This window comes from Benincasa hispida, chromosome 11 (genome assembly GCF_027475165.1).
Source record: "Benincasa hispida cultivar pf3 chromosome 11, pf3_genome.v1.1, whole genome shotgun sequence".
NCBI classification, from domain to species: Eukaryota; Viridiplantae; Streptophyta; class Magnoliopsida; order Cucurbitales; family Cucurbitaceae; genus Benincasa; species Benincasa hispida.
The window spans coordinates 69,409,625-69,430,348 of NC_143488.1; the positions used below are offsets into that span (position 1 = coordinate 69,409,625).

General features: G+C 34.8%; 1 protein-coding gene across 1 annotated transcript; it reads left to right on the forward strand.

Annotated features, from left to right (window-relative positions):
• Window positions 1-525: 525 nt before the first annotated feature.
• Window positions 526-3,659, forward strand: LOC120091037 (putative ADP-ribosylation factor GTPase-activating protein AGD6). Its single transcript, XM_039048834.2, has 4 exons — window positions 526-1,778; window positions 1,881-1,970; window positions 2,378-2,897; window positions 3,171-3,659. Exons 1-3 carry the CDS (start codon window positions 978-980, stop codon window positions 2,894-2,896), a joined length of 1,410 nt encoding a protein of 469 aa, XP_038904762.1. The 5' UTR covers window positions 526-977; the 3' UTR covers window position 2,897; window positions 3,171-3,659.
• Window positions 3,660-20,724: the final 17,065 nt, after the last annotated feature.

Sequence of the window (20,724 nt, forward strand, 5' to 3'; positions counted from 1 at the left end):
TAACAATCTTGCATGTACATTAATACTGACAATAAAAAATTGGTAATAAGTTAGCAAGTACATATTTTCTCAATTGGATAATAACTCCTAATTGATCATTTTATTTTTATTTTATTTTGAGCATTGATTTTATTAGTTAGAAATGTAAGGAAAAAAAAGTGATCACGCCTTTGTTGCATTACAAGATTCATGAGTGATAACTCGACTCAAAATATTCAGATATGCACTAAATTTTGAAACATTTGATAGACGAAATATAAGCAGAACAAAAAAATATGACAAAGTTAGCAAAGTTCAACGAACATCATAAACGTATTTAGTGACTAAAATGCATGAGATCTAAATCTTTCCATCTTTATTGTATTAAAAAAAAATGAGAACATAATATAAATATTTTAGAAATACATGAATTAAATTAAATAAGAAACGACATTATGATAGGAGAGAGAGAAAAATGAATTGAAAAGAAAACGAATTTAGATCAGGAAAGAAAATATAAAGTCCAAAAGTCGGAACGAGAAATGAAAAAACATTTTCAAGCTTAGGATATACTTATTTATTTCTAATTTATAGAGTTACAAATAAATAGAGAAAATGGTGAAATTAAAAAAAAAGAAAAAAGAAAAAAAAGTCTATAATGTGAGTGGATTTGTAATATGAATTATTGTTTCTGTTTTATTCTATTAAATGAAAACGGAACACTAAAAAGGAGGAGCATTTGACGATTTGTGGAGGGTGTCGGTGTTTCGGCGAAAGAGGAAGAGGTTGAAGCAACCAAAGAAGAAACTGATTTGAAATTTAAGGTTGCGCCCTAATCGGCGGCCCTTCCCCTTCATCACCCCCTTTACATTATTATTGTTTCAACAATTTTGATTTTTACGTTTGTGAGCTTTTTTCTTTCGTTCTTTCTTTCTTTCTTTCGGATTTTCTTCCGATTTCACCTTTTAATTCGTTGAATTCAATTGGATCTGATCTTAATGGCGGCGTCACGGCGGCTACGGGACCTTCAATCACGGCCCGGGAATAAGATCTGCGTTGATTGTTCCCAGAAGAATCCGCAATGGGCCTCCGTTTCTTATGGGGTTTTCATGTGTTTGGAATGCTCCGGGAAGCACCGTGGCCTTGGTGTTCATATCTCTTTTGTTAGATCTGTTACTATGGATTCTTGGTCTGAGATCCAGATCAAGAAGATGGAGGCTGGAGGTAATGAACAGCTCAACGCCTTCCTTGCGCAGTATGGAATACCTAAGGAGACTGATATTGTAACGAAATACAATACCAGTGCGGCTGGGGTTTATAGGGATCGGATTCAAGCTCTTGCTGAGGGCCGATCTTGGAAGGATCCACCGCCGGTGAAGGAGAATATTGGAGTAGGGAAATCCAGGCCTCCATTGGCGCAAAGTGCTGGTGGAGGAGGAGGAGGAGGAGGAGGAGGGAGTAAGGTGAATAACGGAGGTTGGGATAGTTGGGATAACGACGATAATTTTAGATCTTCCAGTGATATGAGGCGTAACCAATCGACCGGCGATGTTCGAGGCATGGGCGGCGGAGGGATGCCGTCTAGGTCTAAATCGACTGAGGATATTTATACACGGTCTCAATTGGAGGCTTCTGCTGCAAATAAAGACAATTTTTTCGCTAGGAAAATCGCTGAGAATGATTCTAGGCCTGAAGGAATTCCACCATCACAAGGAGGAAAATATGTTGGATTTGGGTCGAGTCCCGCACCTGCACAAAGGAATGATCCACAAAATGATGTTTTCTCTGTTGTTTCTCAGGTATTATGTTGTTGTGTTAATCAATATTTTCTGTTTGTTTTTGTGCTTTTGTAATGATTTTTTATTTAAGCTTTGATCAATAAATGCCTCATTTCATTTCAGGGGTTTGGTAAATTATCTCTGGTTGCTGCTTCTGCTGCTCAGTCGGCTGCAAATGCTGTTCAAGCTGGAACAAAAGAGCTGACTACCAAGGTACTTACCTTCAGATTGGTGTAAGCACTTTCATGTTGTAATTACTTTGATTGAAATTGATATTATTGCTAAATTATAAGAGTTGTATTGTTGGTACTTCGTATTGCATATTAAGAATCCTTTCGTCAATGTCTTCTTCTGCTTTTGAAAAGATGAGCTTGGTTATGTGTGGACATGAGTTTTGGTATTTACTTAGTTTGCCTTTTCTTTTCCTTGATAATTCTTCAATTGCATCTTGGTAATAACGGTTTCGTGAATACTTTGCTTCTGTTTGGTGTGTAATTTTTTCTTGTATCTTCTAGAGTTCTAGGTCATGATTTGTTACCTGATCCCCATGGCAGCTAAGTTTAGTTTGGTACTGAAATTTTTATCCTCCCAAATGTACATTTTGTAAATTATTTTAACAGGTGAAGGAGGGTGGCTATGATTACAAAGTAAATGAAACCGTCAATGTTGTCACAGCAAAAACAACAGAAATTGGGCAAAGGACGTGGGGAATTATGAGAGGTGTAATGGCAATGGCTTCACAGAAGGTTGAAGAATACACCAAAGATGGCATGAACTGGAAGAATGATGGCTGGCAACGGAACGAGAATGAGAAAAATGGATATTATCAAGAATTTGAGCATGATAACAAAGGATGGAATTCTTCTTCTGGAACAGGACAATCATCAGGAAGTGGACATAATAATTCTTACAACTCAAGTTCTTGGGATGATTGGGATACCAAAGACAACAGGAAAGAGGAAACAACAACCAAAGGGAGTGGAAACCATAACAACAATAATAGTAATGATGGCTGGGCTGGCTGGGATGACCAAAAAGATGATGGATATGATAACTATTATCAAGCGTCTGATCGGAAAACTGCCGGCCAAAATGGAAAAGCAGGTGGTGGTACATGGTCAGAGGGAGGCTTTCTCTGAGGTTGGTAACAATGATCCTAATTCTCAATAGTTTTCTGGATCTTCTTGGACCCCCACCCCCATATCTCCATGGGAGTTGATACTTACATGGTTTTATTGTCATAAAGACCTTATAAATGCCCTGTAGAGTCAAACTCATTTCTTCTTTGGCCACATAAGCTGTAATATTGTTCATTTACATTCTTGGTTACTTGTGAAAGTAATAATTGTATTCCTGAATCCATTATCCATACATCTTCTTCCCAAAGTAATAAAAAGATCGTTGGTTGATTAGGTAACATCTGAAATACATCACAAGGGTAGTTCCCGGTTTCCTCAAATGATGAAAAATTTGAATTAGTTGGAGTAGCTCATACAGATGGCTGGTCAACACACCGGTAAAGCTAAAGATGATGATTACAAGAACATATAGAATAGAGCTGATAAGATTTTTATGGAAGTGGATATCAAATCCCACAAGAGTCGCTCATGTTTTGCTGAGGTCAGTACATCTTCAGTTGGTTTTTCTTTTCTTTTCTTTCTTTTTTTTTTTTTTCTTTCCGGGGGGAGGGATGCTATGTTTGCAAGTACTGTATCATCAAAAAAGTCGTTAATAGAGGTAAACCCCAATCAAAGACACTGTTTATTATGTGTTTGGGAACATAATTTGTGACTTCAAAATTGATTTTTTCCTGTTTTGTAATGAATAGAAGTTAATGACATTCATTCCCTGTGTATGTTTCTCTAGTTGCAATTCAGTGGGAAGAATTTGATTTGATTTCAAGAGTGTTTGTCTGTTTTAATGGTTTAAGAACATTAGGATTCTTGAATGTTGTTAGAAGATATTTTACCACTATGAACATTTGTGGTAACCCTTCGTCGAGCTTGGAACCTTAGTTTGTGCCCATCTTTATACCTGAAACATGTCTTCTAGCAACATTTCCAAACATTCAATTGCATAGGGCTTGCAACCTATAAAAAGATCCCAGTTTGGCTTCGTGCACTGTCGGGTGCTGAACGTCGAGTCCTCAGAGTTTGTCTTATAAAAATGATGAACTGGAAATTATCATCATAGGGCTTGCAACATACATAAGAATGTTATTATTTGATTGAAGAATCTCATTTGTTTTGAGATGGGTTGAAAGATTAGGTAATCTTTGATTTTGATTTCATTCAAGTTGTTCTGTTACAAATTACAATCTTCAATGTGGACTCTTAGTTGGAGGTTGATAATTGTTGGGATGGTTCTCTTACCCACGTATTATAGTAGTTTCCTACAGAATTCCTCGAAAAACGCTTTTCTGAGTATTTCGTCCTAAAAATGAGCTAGATTATAAGTCTAGACCGTGTCTATTTAATGTACATCTTTTAAAGTTTAAGGACTATTTAGAATAGTTCAAATGATGGAACCGTAAAAATATCATGTTTTTACCGTTACTTTCAAAAGTAATTTCTCTAAATAAACTTCAGAAGCGAATGAAGCAACAAAAATCCGTAATGGGGTCGTCGTCCAAATGGTGAAGGAAGATAAGGTAAGGGACGGACTGTCTTGTCCCCTCTGTCACCACCAAGTGTAATAAGTTGGAGAATAAAGATGGGAATATTTATAAAATCTTTATTCTTACATTATATTGTCTACCAATTTGATAATACTGCCGTACTGATGAATCTTTTTTTAAAGAATTGAATCTTAGGAAATAAAGGAAGTTGTTAAAGTGGACGTACTTCGTAATTATCATGTACTCTCTCCTAAACCTAAAAATGGGAGGTTCGATTGTCCTTACCATTGTTGTACTAAAAAAAGAAATTTTAAATAAATTGATACAAGTATACTTCATAATTAATGTATAAAAAAGAGGGGAAATAGTTATATTGGATATTCACAGCTAAAACATTTTAAATACCCAATTGTAAGAGGTGACCTTTTGTAAAAGGATGTGACCGTACAAACGTATCTGGGCTATTTTAGATTAATGTTTCACATCTATTCTCTCAATGGACTTCTCAAAAAGTGATTCATGTGACCCAAGAAATTTGAAGAACAAAGTATGAATTAAGAAAAAAAAAATATATTGGAAGCTTTACACCATAACTTTTTAAATAATCAACAATTAGATATGGCTCTGTGTGAAAGAATTAATCTGTCCTAAGAAGTTTGAAGTAAAAAGAAAAAAAGAAAGTGAATTCATAAAAATATCAAAGGGCAAAATAATTAAATTTAGGTTACAATGCCATTTTGGTCCATATATTTTGGAGTTGGATCAATTTTAGTCCAGGATAAAAGTTCAACTTTAGTCCTTATACTTTCATTAAAGCTTAAATTTATTATATGAAACTCCGACTTTAAATATATATTATATAGCATAATAAGTAGGTGAATGTGAAACTCCAACTTTGAGGTCTGACTTCAAGGTCGATAGTACAAGCACTATGTCATGTTGACAATTTTGGTAAATATTTAAGTATTAAAAGTTTATGTAGTTTGTGAGCTAAAACTCTTCGATGCCCAATCATTAGAATTTAGAAGTGTCTTTCTTTGAAAGGATACAAATACACATCTCAATTGTTAAATCATGATGCCTACATATATAGTCTCGATCGCACCCATAGGTAAATAAATGAACCACATTTCTCAATGAACATATCTGTTGAACAATCATGTGACCCAAGAAGTTTGAAAGATAGAAAAGGAATTTAGAAAAAAAATTACAACGAAATAATTAAATATTAAAAATCTATGTAAATAATGTGAATTAAAACTTTCCAAATACATAATTGTTAGACGTATTTTTTTTTTTTGTTTGGAAGATTGTGTTTGTTTGTACAAACTGTTGGGAAAAATGGAATATATATGAATTGAATACATTGGTAAATTGATTATGTTCCAATTAAAAACAATACATTCAGTGTATGATATTCAAACTCAAACTTAAACCAAATGATGTAACAAGGCTTAAATATGGAAATAATCAAAGAATTGAGAGAACCTCAAGATCTTTGGAGACTCAAAATGTAGTCGAGACACACTTCTAGTAGACGTTGTCCTGAAAACTATCATTAGCTCTGCATGGGTTGCAAGCAGACTACAAGATTGTTCAGCATGATACAACGACTAATTATGGTAGAACTGCAACCTCAAACTACTTGGATTTGGTAGAACTCTTGGATACTTGCTCTTAACTCAACTTAAGGAAGAAAGAAAGAAATGAGGGAACGGTTGAATTTGAAATGAGATTCTACAAATGAAGAAATAAGTTGCTATTTATAGGCTAACAACTTAGTAACTCTCCAAAATATAAAATAAATAAAATACATTAAAAAAATTGAAACATTTGTCAAATTTAACCCAATTGAGTTGTTACTTGATAAAAATCAAATATAACACATTCAAATTGAAAAAACTACAAATTTAAGTTTCATACATGCTAAATTTATACATGAAACCTCATTTTTTGTTGTTTCAATCCAATTTGAAAGTTTCTAATTTTGAATTCAATCTACATAATTAAATTAATCTGGTTATGTTTCAATATTCAAATGCTTCACTTTCTTTCATTATAAAAATCCAACAATCCTCAACATGAAAAAAAAGTGAGAAAATTCAAACAAAATTATTGATAGCAAACAGACAAACTATACGTCAGGAGAGTGTCTTCTAGACATGAACATTCCTTAGTGAATATCCATCGAATATACCGAAGAAATAGTGAGGTTAAGCTCTGGAGCTATCCTTCTCTTAGTGAATTGAGACAATAGATATCACACACAATTCATATTGTATCTTTGATGCATATGTTTGTGTCCATTTTGGTCCTGGACAAAATCCTGAATTCATGAGAGCTTTATAGAACATAAGTCATTTGAAAGTTCTCATAGAAGCGACCCCATTTCTACTCTCACATAAGTAATATTGATTAAGAGTATTCTGTCATTACTCTTGTTGCGGTTGATGCCCTAAACCTCGTGGGATTCGTAGTTTGTAAATTATTTGTAAACAAATTATTTATCTAATAAATAAAGTGTTATTTTATTTGATATTTAGCTTGCATTAACCCAATCCAATAAACTAAGATCCAAGATTATTTAATGGAACCTAAACATCCATGTGGTTGACATACAAGTAGATCATGTTTATGTAATATCTGTAGTATATGGATAAGATTGGGTACTTTATTCTAGTGACACTACAGATACGACCCACTTCAATAGTTGTAAAATGTTACAAATGATCTAATCATGATCGTTCATGTAGAGACATGTGAGTGAAGGTATCATATATAAAGAGTTTGTATAAGACCTGAAGGGAAACCATCAAAGGTTTCACAGCGGAAGCGGGGATCGTTCCCATTTTTAGTTTCACAGAATTGATAAAATTACAGAATCAAAATAAAGATTATGCATTAATAAACAAAAATACACAACATGCTTTTTAGGGAGAAATAGGGAAGAAGATGACACTTATGCAGGATTGTATCGGCAACAGCGGAAGCAACAAAGATAATTTAAGCACTCTAATTCATTAATTTTGGCAAAATATAAAGCATACTCTTGCAGACCACCTGTGAGTTTCATTAATATAAAGCATGCTCTTGCAGATCATTTAAGCACTCTAATTCATTAATTTTGGCAGCAAGTGAGTTTCATGACATACCTTTGTAGAACCTCTTCAAAGATCGATCTCCAGCTGCAATCTTCTCCAAATCTTGTTGCAGACCACCTCAAGATCTTCCCCACTATTCTCTTGGTGCTCTGTATTAAGTTGTGAGACTTAAAGCAAGCTTGAATCAAGGGAGAATTGCTCATAGAAGCAATCTGGTTGAAGAACTCTTTTTCAGCACGAATTTTCTCTAAAATTCTCTTTTGATTGCATGCCCAAAATTCACTCCAAACTCCTCAATATATTGCAGATCAACATGCAATGAAGAGAGTTGCATGAGTTGCAGCTCATGCTTGGAGTAACACAAGGCAATAGTGATGGCTTTTATGTGAGCAAGTAGGAGATGGATAATGGAAAACCAAGTTTTTCCATTTTTGTTTTGCATTTCTAATTTTCCAATCTTATCACAAAATCAAATTTTGATATTTAAAATCTATTTTGATTTTAAAACTAAAAAATTTAATTAATATTTCATATATTAATTTTTTTATATAAAACTTAATTAATTTAATATCAAATATTAAATTAATTTTTACACATATCCATTTTTATATATTTAAATCATATTTAAATATAAATTCTCTTATTCCATTTAATTCTCAAATTAAACATGTAATTATATCTCATATAATTACTAATTCCCTTAATTCTAATTTGAACATTTCAAACTAACTTATCATGCTATTCTAGAGCTAGTCCGTTACGAGCTAGTAGGGAGACCTCGCGGATCTACCGATCATGGGTTCCAATGATCTGAGATTAATTGGCTAAACTCATTAGACCAGATTAATCCCCATTCGTTAACTAATGGGTCACTCCACTAAGCCCATAGTTGCACTCCCCTCATTGTAGATATATTATGTCCACATGATTTAACCATAATCAGCAAGTCGACCATTCACAGGTTGTTCGTAATAACGGCTGGGTCAAATATATGTTTTACCCTCGAGATTACGTCTTATTCCTCAAGTTCCTACTGATCCTCTAATAAAAAACTGGTTTGTGATCCAATCACAAAACCAAACTCTCTCAACCTTGTGAGAGGATGGGCCCCTTGTTCAAGATCTAGATTCAGTACTTGAGAGAATAACCTTTCTCCTATCCCTAAATCGGATTGAAGTGAACTCCGTCTTGCACCCTATGTCCCCAACTATCTATTAGGTCTTACCCCTGAAATGAGAGTCTTATTGAGCTGGCGTTGTTGAGCTAATCCTCACCTATGAAAATCTAAGGGTAATCCCGAATAAACAAAATTTCATAGTTAGCTCAGGTTTAAGATCGAGTTACCTAGGTTATCTAGGTGAAATGTTAGTCTTATACAGTAAACAACGTTATAAAGTAAGAGTGACTTATTTCTTGGTCCGATCTTATGCAAACTCATTGCATAGAATGCCTCCACTCCTCATGTCATAATATGTACAAATTAGGATCACATCGTATGTAGCACTTTACAACTCTTAGTAATAACTACAGAGTAGGCCGCATCCAATGATGTTACCAGAATAAGGTACTCAACCTTATTCATGTACCATAGATCATTTTGACCATTTATTCGAAACTAATCTACTCTTATGTCTCTACATAAAGTTCAAGTACTCATGTAATAGTCATGAGTCTTAATTTATTGGATTTAGACTTTCATACAATTTATGAAATCAATAATAAGTATATTGATTATAGAAAATGTTTATCATTTTACAAACTATGAGTTTTAGGACATAAAACTATTCCCTCAACCCGGATCTTTTTCTCTTAAATCTCCAATTTGAAATCCCAAATGGGCACCACCACAAAATAGAACCTCCTGTATTCTCCTTAAGGATTGAGAATAAGCCATAAGTGTGGGTTCTGCTATGGATTTTGGAAAAGGGAAAGGAGATGAGAGGGGAAGGAGGATGACTCTCTTCTCTGTCAAACTTGGAGGAAGAAGATGAATAATGAATTGTTTTTACCAACCAACCCCACTGCACGTCCATTCCCTCCCTTTAATTAAATTAAAATTAAAATTAAAATAAAATAATATATATATATAAATATGTATATATATATATATATATATATATATATATATATATATATATATATATATATATATAACTACCTTATTATATTATATACACTATGTCTTGATAACACATAACCTATATTTTTATATTGTATCAAATACAATATAACCTATAGCAATGCATGACATTTAATATAAATCATATTTATACTAAATTCAATAATATGAATTGTAGGATTGTATCAACAGTAGTGGAAGCACAAGGATCATCTAAGCATTCAAATTCACTAATTTTGGCATAATATAAAGCATGCTTCTGCAGAAAAAATGGGTTTCAAGACATATCTCTTGTGGAACTTCTTCAAAGCTCCTTCTCCAGCTGCAATCTTCTCCATTTCTTATTGTAGACTACCTCAAGATCTTTCCCACTATTCTCTTGGTGCTCTAGATTGAGTTGTGGGACTCAAAACAAGCTTGAATCAAGGGATGACAGAGAAAAGCTCACTGCAGCAACCTTGTTGAAGAACCATACATTATATTACAGATTGCATGCCCGATTCTCACTCCAATCTCTTCATTATATTACAGATCAACATACAAAGAGAATAGTTGCATGAGTTGCAGCTCATGCTTGAAGAAGACAAGACAAATATATTGCTATATGTGTAAGCTAGTTAAGTGATGGATAATGGAAAAAAACCATTTTTTCTATTTTGTGTTTTTGTTTTCTTTTCCTTTTTCAATTTTATCTAAAAATCAAATTTTGATTTAAAAAATCTATTTGATTTTAAAAATGAAAAATTAATTAATGTTATAAATTAATTATTAAATAAAACTCAATTAATTTAATATCAAATATTAAATTAATTTTAACACATATCCATCTTTATATATATAAATCATATTTAAATATATAAATTCTCCTATTCTGTTTAATTCTAAAATTAAAAATAATTATATCTCATATAATCACTAATTCCCTTAATTCTAATTTGAACGTTTCAAATTAACTTATAACCCTATTCTAGAGCTAGTCCGTTGGCTAAACTCATTAGACCAAATTAATCCTCATTCATTAACTAATGGGTCACTCCACTAAAGCTCATAGTTACACTCCCCTCACTGTAAATATATTATGTCCACATGATTTAGCCATAATCAACAAGTCGACGCTTCATAAGTTGTTCGTAATAACGGCTGGGTCAAATATCTGTTTTACCCCTGAGATTACGTCTTATTCCTCAAGTCCCTACTGATCCTCTAATGAACAGCTGGTTTGTGATCCAATCACAAAACCAAACTCTCTTAGCTCAGTGAGAGGGTGGGGCCCCTTGTTCAAGACCTGGATTAGAATAACCTTTCTCCTATCCCTAAATCGGGTAGACGTGAACTCCGTCTTACACCCTATGTCCCCAACTATCTATCCGGTCTTACCCCTGAAATGGGAGTCTTATTGAGCCGTCACTATTGAGTCAACCCTCAACTATGCAAATCTAAGGGCAATCCTGAATAAACAGGAGTTCATAGTTAGCTCAGGATTAAGATCGAGTTACCTAGGTCATCTAGGTGAAATAGTCAGTATTAAACAGTAAACAACGTTATAAAGTAAGAATGACTTCTTTCTTGGTCCCGATCTTATGCAAACCCATTGCATAGGACGCCCCCACTCCTCATGTCATAACACGTACGAATTAGGATCACATCATATGTAGCACTTTACAACTCTTTATAATAACTATAGAATAGGTCACATCCAATGATGTTACCAGAATAAGGTACCCAACCTCGTTCATGTACCATAGATCATTTTAATTATTTACTCGAACCCGATCCACTCTTATGTCTCCACATAAAATTCAAGTATTCATACAATAGTCATGGATCTTAGTTTATTGAATTTAGACTTTCATACAATTTATGAGATCAATAACAAGTATATTGGTATAGAAAATGTTTATCATTTTACAAACTGCGAGTTTTAGGGACTAAAACTCCAGCGGATCAATATATACAAATATATACAATGTTTAGTTTACATGGAGAGAATAAAATGTACAAATACAATAAAATAAGGCATTACAATACCCATAAATTCTCCCACTTGCCCCAGTGATACAAAACTCGTAGACCTAGTCCTACTAGGTGACCCTCAAACACTTTAACCGAGAGGGAATTCGTAAATGGATCGGCTAATTTGTCTTAGGAAAAAATTTGAGTGACAATGACGTCTCCTCTGTGTACAATCTCCCTGATGTGATGGTACTTCCATTCGATATGTTTTCCCCTTTTATGGCTTCGTGGTTCATTTGAATTTGCAACTACTCCACTGTTGTCACAATAGAGAGTGATAGGCAGGTGCATGTTAGAAACTATTTCCAGATCTGTCAGAAACTTTCTGAGCTATACTGCTTCTTTTGCTGCTTCGCTTGCAGCTACATACTCAGCTTCCATTGTGGAGTCCGCAATACAACTCTGCTTGATGCTCCTCCATTCAGAGTGAATACTGACCCCGAAGTTGATTTTCTCGAATCAATATCAGTTTGAAAGTCAGAATTAGTGTATCCAGTAAGGCTCAGATCCTTAGGACCATACACGAGCATATAATCTCTCGTTCTCCGAAGATACTTGAGAATGTTTTTAACAGCAGTCCAATGGTCATTACCAGGATTAAACTGAAATCTGCTGACAATTCCTACGGCATAGCATATATCGGGACGAGTATACAACATTGCATACATCAAACTCTCAACTGCAGATGTATATGGAATTTGATTCATCTCCTCAACCTCTTGAGGTATCTTAGGACTCTATTCCTTAGACAAGTGAATTCCATGCCTGAAAGGTAAAGATCCTTTCTTAGAATTTTGCATTTTATACCTAGACAACAACTTGTCTATATAAGATGATTGAGACAATGCCAATGTTCTGTTCTTGCAATTTCGAACTATTTGGATTCCAACAACATACTGTGCTTCTTCCAAATCTTTCATTTGGAATTGTGAAGCCAACCATCTCTTAACGTCAGCTAGATATTCTACCTCATTCCCAATGAGTAAAATATCATCAACATATAACACTAGAAAAGCGACAATTTTGTTGACGATTTTCTTGTAGACACAGGTCTCGTCAATATTTTGTTCAAAGCCATTAGATTTGATCGCATCGTCAAATCTCATATTCCAGGATCTAGAAGCTTGTTTTAATCCATAAATGAATCTATTAAGCTTGCAAACTTTTTGCTCTTGACCCTGCTGTATAAACCCTTCTGGTTGAGACATATAGATACTCTCTTTAAGATAGCCATTCAGAAAAGCTGTCTTGACATCCATTTTCCATATTTCAAAATGTGGCTATGGACAAGAGCCTTCTAATACATTTTATCATGGTAACTGGAGAGAAGGTTTCTTCAAAATCTAACCCCTCTATTTGGATAAACCCTTTTGGCACTAGTCTAGCTTTATAGGTCTGTACCTTAGCAATCTGGTCTCGTTTTCTCTTGTAGATCCACTTGCAACCGATGGGTTTCACCCCTTCCGGTTGATCTACAAGATCCCAGACAGAATTGAAATACATAGATTCCATTTCAAGGTTCATGGCTTTAATCCATTAGTCTTTGTCCACATCATTCATTGCTTGATTAAAAGACAATGGATCCTCTAAACCATCATCTGGTATGATGACTTGAGTTTCAGTTAAACCCATGTACCGGTCAGGCTGTTGCACAACCCTCCTACTACGACGAGGCATTCTCAACTCTTGAGAAGGATGTGAAGTATTAGTTTTATCAACAACTTTTGTTGACGGACCTGCTCTATCAACAACTCTTGTTGAAGAACCTGCTCGATCAACAACTCTTGTTGATACATTTGTCGTTTCTCTAGACATTTCTTCTATTACTAGCTTACTGCGAGGTTGATGGTTCTTTATATAATCTTCCTCCAGGAAGGTTGCATTTGTTGATACAAATACTTTATCTTCCCGAGGATCATAAAAGAAACCATCTTTAGTTTCTTTTCGGTAGCCTACAAATAGGCATACTTTTGAATGGTGTTCCAGCTTTTTAGGATTCTGCACCAACACATGTGCTGGACAACCCCAAATCCTGAAGTGACGTAAATTTCCTTTATGTCCCATCCAAAGCTCATAAGGCGTTTCAGAAACGATTTTTGAGGGAACTATGTTCAAAATATACACCGCAGTCTCAACTGCGTGTCCCCAAAAAGAATTTGGTAACTGAGCATAACTGATCATGGAACGAACCATGTCTAACAAGGTTCTGTTTCTTCTCTTTGCCACACCGTTCTCCTGAGGTGTGCTAGGGGCTATGAGTTGAAACTGAATTCCATGTTCTATCAAATAGTTCTGGAATTCAATGTCCATATACTCACCACCTCGATCTGATCGAAATGTTTTAATCTTTTTACCTAATTGGTTCTGAACCTTAGCCTTATACTCTTTGAACTTTTCAAAAGTTTCAAACTTTTGGTGCATTAGGTAAACATGTCCATACCTGGAATAATCATCTATAAAACTGATGAAATATTCATGCCCTCCTCTTGCTCTAACATTTAGAGGCCCACAAAGGTCTGAATGAATCTGCTTTAGGGGTTCTTTGGCTCTAAGACCTTTTCTAGAAAAAAGATCTTTTTGTCATTTTACCCTCAAGACAAGACTCACATGATGGTAATGAATTGTCTTTCAACTTATTTAGATGACCGTTCTTAACCAATCTCTCAATCTTGTTGAGATTTATGTGTCCCAATCTCAAGTGCCAAAGATAGGCATTTGGAGAAATCTTTCTTTTCTTATGAGTCCCAGCAGTTTTAAACATCTCTATGTTCAAAACAGCTTTGACCTCAATTGGTTTTAACATGTACAATTTATTTCTTAATTTTGCAATGCAAATCTGTTTATTTCCCATTTTGATGAATACTTCACCATTTTCGAAATAAACTGTATAATTTTGTTCTAGCAAACATAAAACGGAAATTAGGTTCCTTTTATAGAAGGAATATAATATAAAATTTTCAAATAAATGTACTTATCTCCTATAAATAACTTCATATCTCCCACTGCTTTAGCTGAAACAATCTCCTCGGTCCCTATCTTAAAGATTGTTTCACCTTCCGTCAACTGTCTCCAGGAACTTGTTTCCTATGAGATAGTACATACATGATTAGCGGCACCTAAATCAATTATCCAGATTTTATGGTTTTCCACTAAACAGGTTTCGATAACAAGTAAATCATATTTATCTTGTTGTACGAATTCAACATTCTCATCTACATAATTCATAATTTCAGATGAGTTGGGAGATAGAGGATAATCCTCTGTTAAAACTCTTTTGGTATAATCAACCGCTAGTAATTTGTTTGTCGATTTGATTTTACTGTTATGTACATTGAAAGCGAGTATTCTAGAATTCGACATGTTGATAAAATTCAAACAAATTCTAATTAGCAACTTGTAACTAAATCCAAAATCAAGTTTTAGCAAAATGTAATAATGTACCCATAACCATTATTTATTTACAACGATATTTTAGTGAGTCAGAATATGTGCTACCGTGGGGCAGTCAGATACTCCTTCACTAAAACAAACAATTTTGACCAAACACTATCCCCGAAATAACTCTTATTCCTATAGTTATTTAGTTATCATTTTCGGTCAAGATCTTTACTAACAACTTAGTAATTCTTGTAAGTGTGACCCGCCATTTTTAGATCCTATAGGACGGTATGAATTTGCCTCCGAAATAGAAGACAACATCTAAGATGGAATTATAAGATCCTATTCATTTTACTGAAGCCCGGGTTGTTCCGAATCCTATGTTACAATCCTCCGTGGGTATAGTCGTCGTTAAACGACTAGCAAAGGGCCACTTAAAGCTAACTAGCAGGCGCAACATAGGAATCTCACGATTCAGACTAATGGAAGAGACCGTAGGATATATTGACACATATTCTTCACCCACTTACTATGAACTACTTCCTCCGTTTACCTTGATATTGAATCATACAAAACACTTTTCGTAGGGAGGTCACTCCCAGGGTGGCACGAAGCGTCATATGAATCTCACGATGTAAACTATATGGAGACGTGGTAGTTGAAATCTATTTATCGTATAATAGACTTATATTTGAACAACTTCCTCTTATTCACCAAAATCTAGATTTAAGCTAAAAAATACTCTCCGTAAGGAGGTCACTCCCATGGTGACACGAAGTACCGCTTAAATCTGGATTGTGAACTCTTAGAGACATGAAAGCTAAAAATAACGTATCATATATGTTATTAATCTCCCACTGAAGTTTTCTAATAATTCTATCATATAGAAGTTATTAAACTTCTACTGAAGTATTCTATTTGGGTATATTTATACTTAGGTTCTTTTCGGTTAATAAAACAGCCCTAAGTCTATGTGATTTATCCAAGTATAACTCTTATAATTGGATTTTAACCTATGATGTCTAGGTGATAAACTATTTTATTACCTCACATCACTTACGTATACTCATAAAATCGATTACCAACGCTCAATAATTTGGCCATAATCCCCAGGTAGGAGGTGTTCCGTAAACCGTCAACTTAAGAACCCCCAGCCTTAGACATGATTATATACCGGTTGAGTTTGTAACCTTGGTTTTATAAGTTTTAACAATTAAAATAGATGGTCAACCTACGTAAGCATGCAGATGTTGTTATAGATTTTAAATGTCTAACCCAATTTTATAACAACTTATAAAACTTTAGACATGCTAAACATCCACAACATACATAAGGGATTCAAATTTAATATAACATTTATATTAAATACAAGAAACTCTAACATGCATATATATATTATAGCAATTATAACATATTTTCAATGCATGTTACATGCTTTCTATGGTGGGATTTTAATCTAAATGACATACTATATGCACATACAAGATTTATTTTATTATAACATACATCAAATGCATAAATAATTAAACACGGACTGATATGGTTTTAGTTTTTGTAAAAACCAGCAAACAGAAGCCTAATTATTACAAAAAAAAGCTTCCAAACCACCGCTCCCGGACTACTCGAACCGCTCCAAAACGAACTCAAGTAGCTTGAACCAGACCCGAACCATCTGAACCAGACCAGCCAAGTCTGAACAGGACCAGCCAAGAACCATTCGAAGCTGAACCAGACTAGACCACAATAGAACCGGTCGAACTGGCCGCCCTTGCACATGTTCAACATTTCGCTAAGTCTCATCCTTTAGCAATGACGACCATCGTCATGCATTTTGCCAAATCGTTTAGTAAATGCTTGATCGTTTAGGGCGTGAAAAGGTAAACGATTGTTTAATGCCATTGCATAGCATTCAACGCATCACCCAGCTACCGCGCAAAGGTATACGATCGTATAGTGCTATCACATAGCAACTCGATGCATCGTTTAGCTGCCGCATAGAGGTAAACGATCGTGTAGTGCTATCACATAGCAACTCAACGCATCGTTTATCTCCTGATCAAAGATAAACGATCGTGGTAAGCGATCGCTCAGGGCTATCGTATACTCTTCATAACTATCGCTTAGTTTTATCGTCTAGAACCAAACAATCACTTAACACCATCGCCTAGCGCTGCATGTCATCGTTCAGTATTTGCCGTGTAGCTAAACGATCACTTAGCTCCATTGTATAGAACATCATTGCGTCGTTCAGCATTGTAGATAAGTGATTTGTTTAGTTCCATCGCATAGAAACTTCAATACATCACTTAGCACTTCGTCTACACGATCGCTTAGCTCCGCATCTAAACGAACACTCAGCGCTATCGCGTAGCACTTCATCGTACCGCTTAGCACGCATCGTTGCTAAATGATCGTATAATACCATCGTATAGTAAATTCAACGTATCATTTAGTTCCCATGCCAAAACTAAACGATCGCTTAATGTTATCGTATAGCAAATTAAACGCATCGTTTAGCTCCAGCAGGTACACGATTGTTTAACGTTCAACATCACAATGACCAGTGCCTATTGCTATACAATCGTCTAGCTTTTCTTCAAATCGTGTAGCGTCTGGAGCTAGACGATCGTTTAGCAACTGAAACCACAACGACGATAAGAACAGAGGTTGATTTTTCTGGAACTGCAACTCGACCTCTTCGCTTGTTTCTTTGATTTACAACTTAATTTCTACTCTAATGACTCCAAATAAATTATAAACTCTTAGGAATACATTAAAGCTCATAAAGAAGAGCCAATTACAAACTTAAATGAGAAATTAAAGAGAATTAAATAGCCAAAACTTAGAAAATCATATCAGCACATAAGTTTCATATTTCTCATATAAAACACACACCATACCAAAATTAAGCCGAATTGAATGCTTATTTGGTGCTCTGATACCAATTGTAGGATTGTATCAACAGCAGTGGAAGCACAAGGATCATCTAAGCATTCAAATTCACTAATTTTGGCATAATATAAAGCATGCTTTTGCAGAAAAAATGGGTTTCAAGACATACCTCTTGTAGAACTTCTTCAAAGTTCCTTCTCCAACTGCAATCTTCTCCATATCTTGTTGTAGACCACCTTAAGATCTTCCCCACTATTCTCTTGGTGCTCTAGATTGAGTTGTGAGACTCGAAACAAGCTTGAATCAAGGGATGAAGGAGAAAAGCTCACTGGAGCAACCTTGTTGAAGAACCATTCTTCAAACATAATTATATCTCATATAATCACTAATTCCCTTAAGTCTAATTTGAACGTTTCAAATTAACTTATCATGCTATTCTAGAGCTAGTCCGTTACGAGCTAGTAGGGGGACCTCGTGGACCTTTACCGGTTCCTTCAGTTCATATAATCACTAATTCCCTTAAGTCTAATGATCCGAGATTAATTGGCTAAACTCATTTCCTTTCGTTAACTAATGGGTCACTCCACTAAAGCCCATAGTTGCACTCACCTCACTGTAGATATATTATGTCCACATGATTTAACCATAATCAGCAAGTCGACCCTTCACAGGCTGTTCATAATAACGACTGAGTCAAATATCTGTTTTACCCTCGAGATTAAGTCTTATTCCTCAAGTCCCTACTGATCCTCTAATGAACAACTGGTTTGTGATCCAATCATCAAACCAAACTCTCTCAACTTAGTGAGAGGGTAAGGCCTCTTATTCAAGACCTGGATTCAATACTTGAGAGAAAAACATTTCTCCTATCCTTAAATCGGGTAGGCGTAAACTCCGTCTTGTACCCTGTGTCCCCAGTTATCTATCCGGTCTTACCCCTGAAATGGGAGTCTTATTGAGCTAGCGCTGTTGAGCCAACCCTCAACTATGAAAATCTAAGGGCAATCCCGAATAAACAGGAGTTCATAGTTAGCTCAAGATTAAGATCAAGTTACCTAGGTCATCTAGGTGAAATAGTTAGTCTTAAACAGTAAACGGCGTTATAAAGTAAGAGTGACTTATTTCTTGGTCTTGATCTTATGCAAACTCATTGCATAGGATGCCCCCACTCCTCATGTCATAACATGTACGAATTAAGATCACATTGTATGTAGCACTTTACAACTCTTTGTAACAATTACAAAGTAGGCCACATCCAATGGTGTTACTAGAATAAGGTACCCAACCTCATTCATGTACCATAGATCATTTTGACTATTGACTCGAACCCGATCCACTCTTATGTCTCCACATAAAGTTCAAGTGCTCATACAATAGTCATGGGTCTTAGTTTATTGGATTTAGACTTTCATACAATTTATGAGATCAATAACAAATATATTGATAATAGAAAATGTTTATCATTTTACAAACTGCGAGTTTTAGGACATAAAACCCAACATGAATTTTATCCATATAATTAATATTCGAATCATATGCAAATATTTAATTCCTCTAAAGTATTTATGGTATTTAACATAAATCATATTTATATTAAATTTAATTATATGAATCACATTCATATAATTAGTATTTGAATTATATTTAAATTTCTCTCAAAATACTTTATATTATAATGTATCTAAGACATTATAATAATTATATCATATATAATTATTTTTTCTCAATTAGTTTGAACAATTCAAATTAATTCAAAAATAATTCTCAATTAAATCCCTATTGAGCTATAGAGGGGACCTTATGAGCCTGTAGATTGAAGGTCCAATGGTAGTTAGATAATTAATTAAACTCTTTAATTAAATTACCCAACATCCATTAATTGTCGATCACCACTAAAGACCGACAACTACACTCTTCACACTACAGATATATTTTATGTTCATTGGATATAACTAGTCAACAGTGTGTGACCCTTCACAAATTGCTCGTTAGTACAGTTGGGCCAAAATTACCATTTTGCCCTTGTAGTTACATCTAACTTCTTAAGTATCACTGATCCCTCTAATGAACAATAAGTCATAGTCCAACTATGACCAAGCCCCTCTCCGGCCAGTGAAACACATTCCAAAAGTGCGTTTTCTAGGCTTAGAATTTAGTCAGTTTTATGCTTAATTTGAGATCTTTGATGCTTTTATTGTTTAATTGTAGGAAATCAAGCAATTGGATGAGAACAAGCAATTTTGAAAGATTAATGACCAAAATACCCCTAAGAAGGTCAAAGTTTGACCTAGGGTAATGATCAATAGAGAAAAATGAAAGAAAATGTGGAGATCGGAGGTAGGGCAGCATTGAACGAGCATTGCAATGCTGCCCAGTGACGTTGCAGATTCGAGATGGTTGAAAAACAGGGCAGCATCACCAGCATTGTGATGCTACAATAGAAAAGGCGTGAATTTAACGCCAGCGTTGCAACGCTGAGACTGCTACTTATATAAGCAGTTTTTGGCCGAACTGATTCGGGGAGGCACTTTTAAGGCTATTTTGAGAGCGTAAAGCAGTATTTCGGTGAGGCTTCCCTGGGGGATGTAATTTTGAACAGAGGCGGCATCTCGGAACTTTAAAGGATCAAAGATTTAAAGAGTTCGTTGGGTTGCGATTTTGGATTTAAGGATGAGAGTCAAGAACACGACTTGCAATTTTCTCCCTATTTTATTTTCTATCCTTTGTGTTTGGAAACCTCATGAATGTCTATGTTTGTATTGTAACCATGAGTGACTGATTTTTGTTTCTAGCGTGTTTATTTAATTTTATGGATTGTGAAAACTGAATTAGTTGCTTCTTGGATTG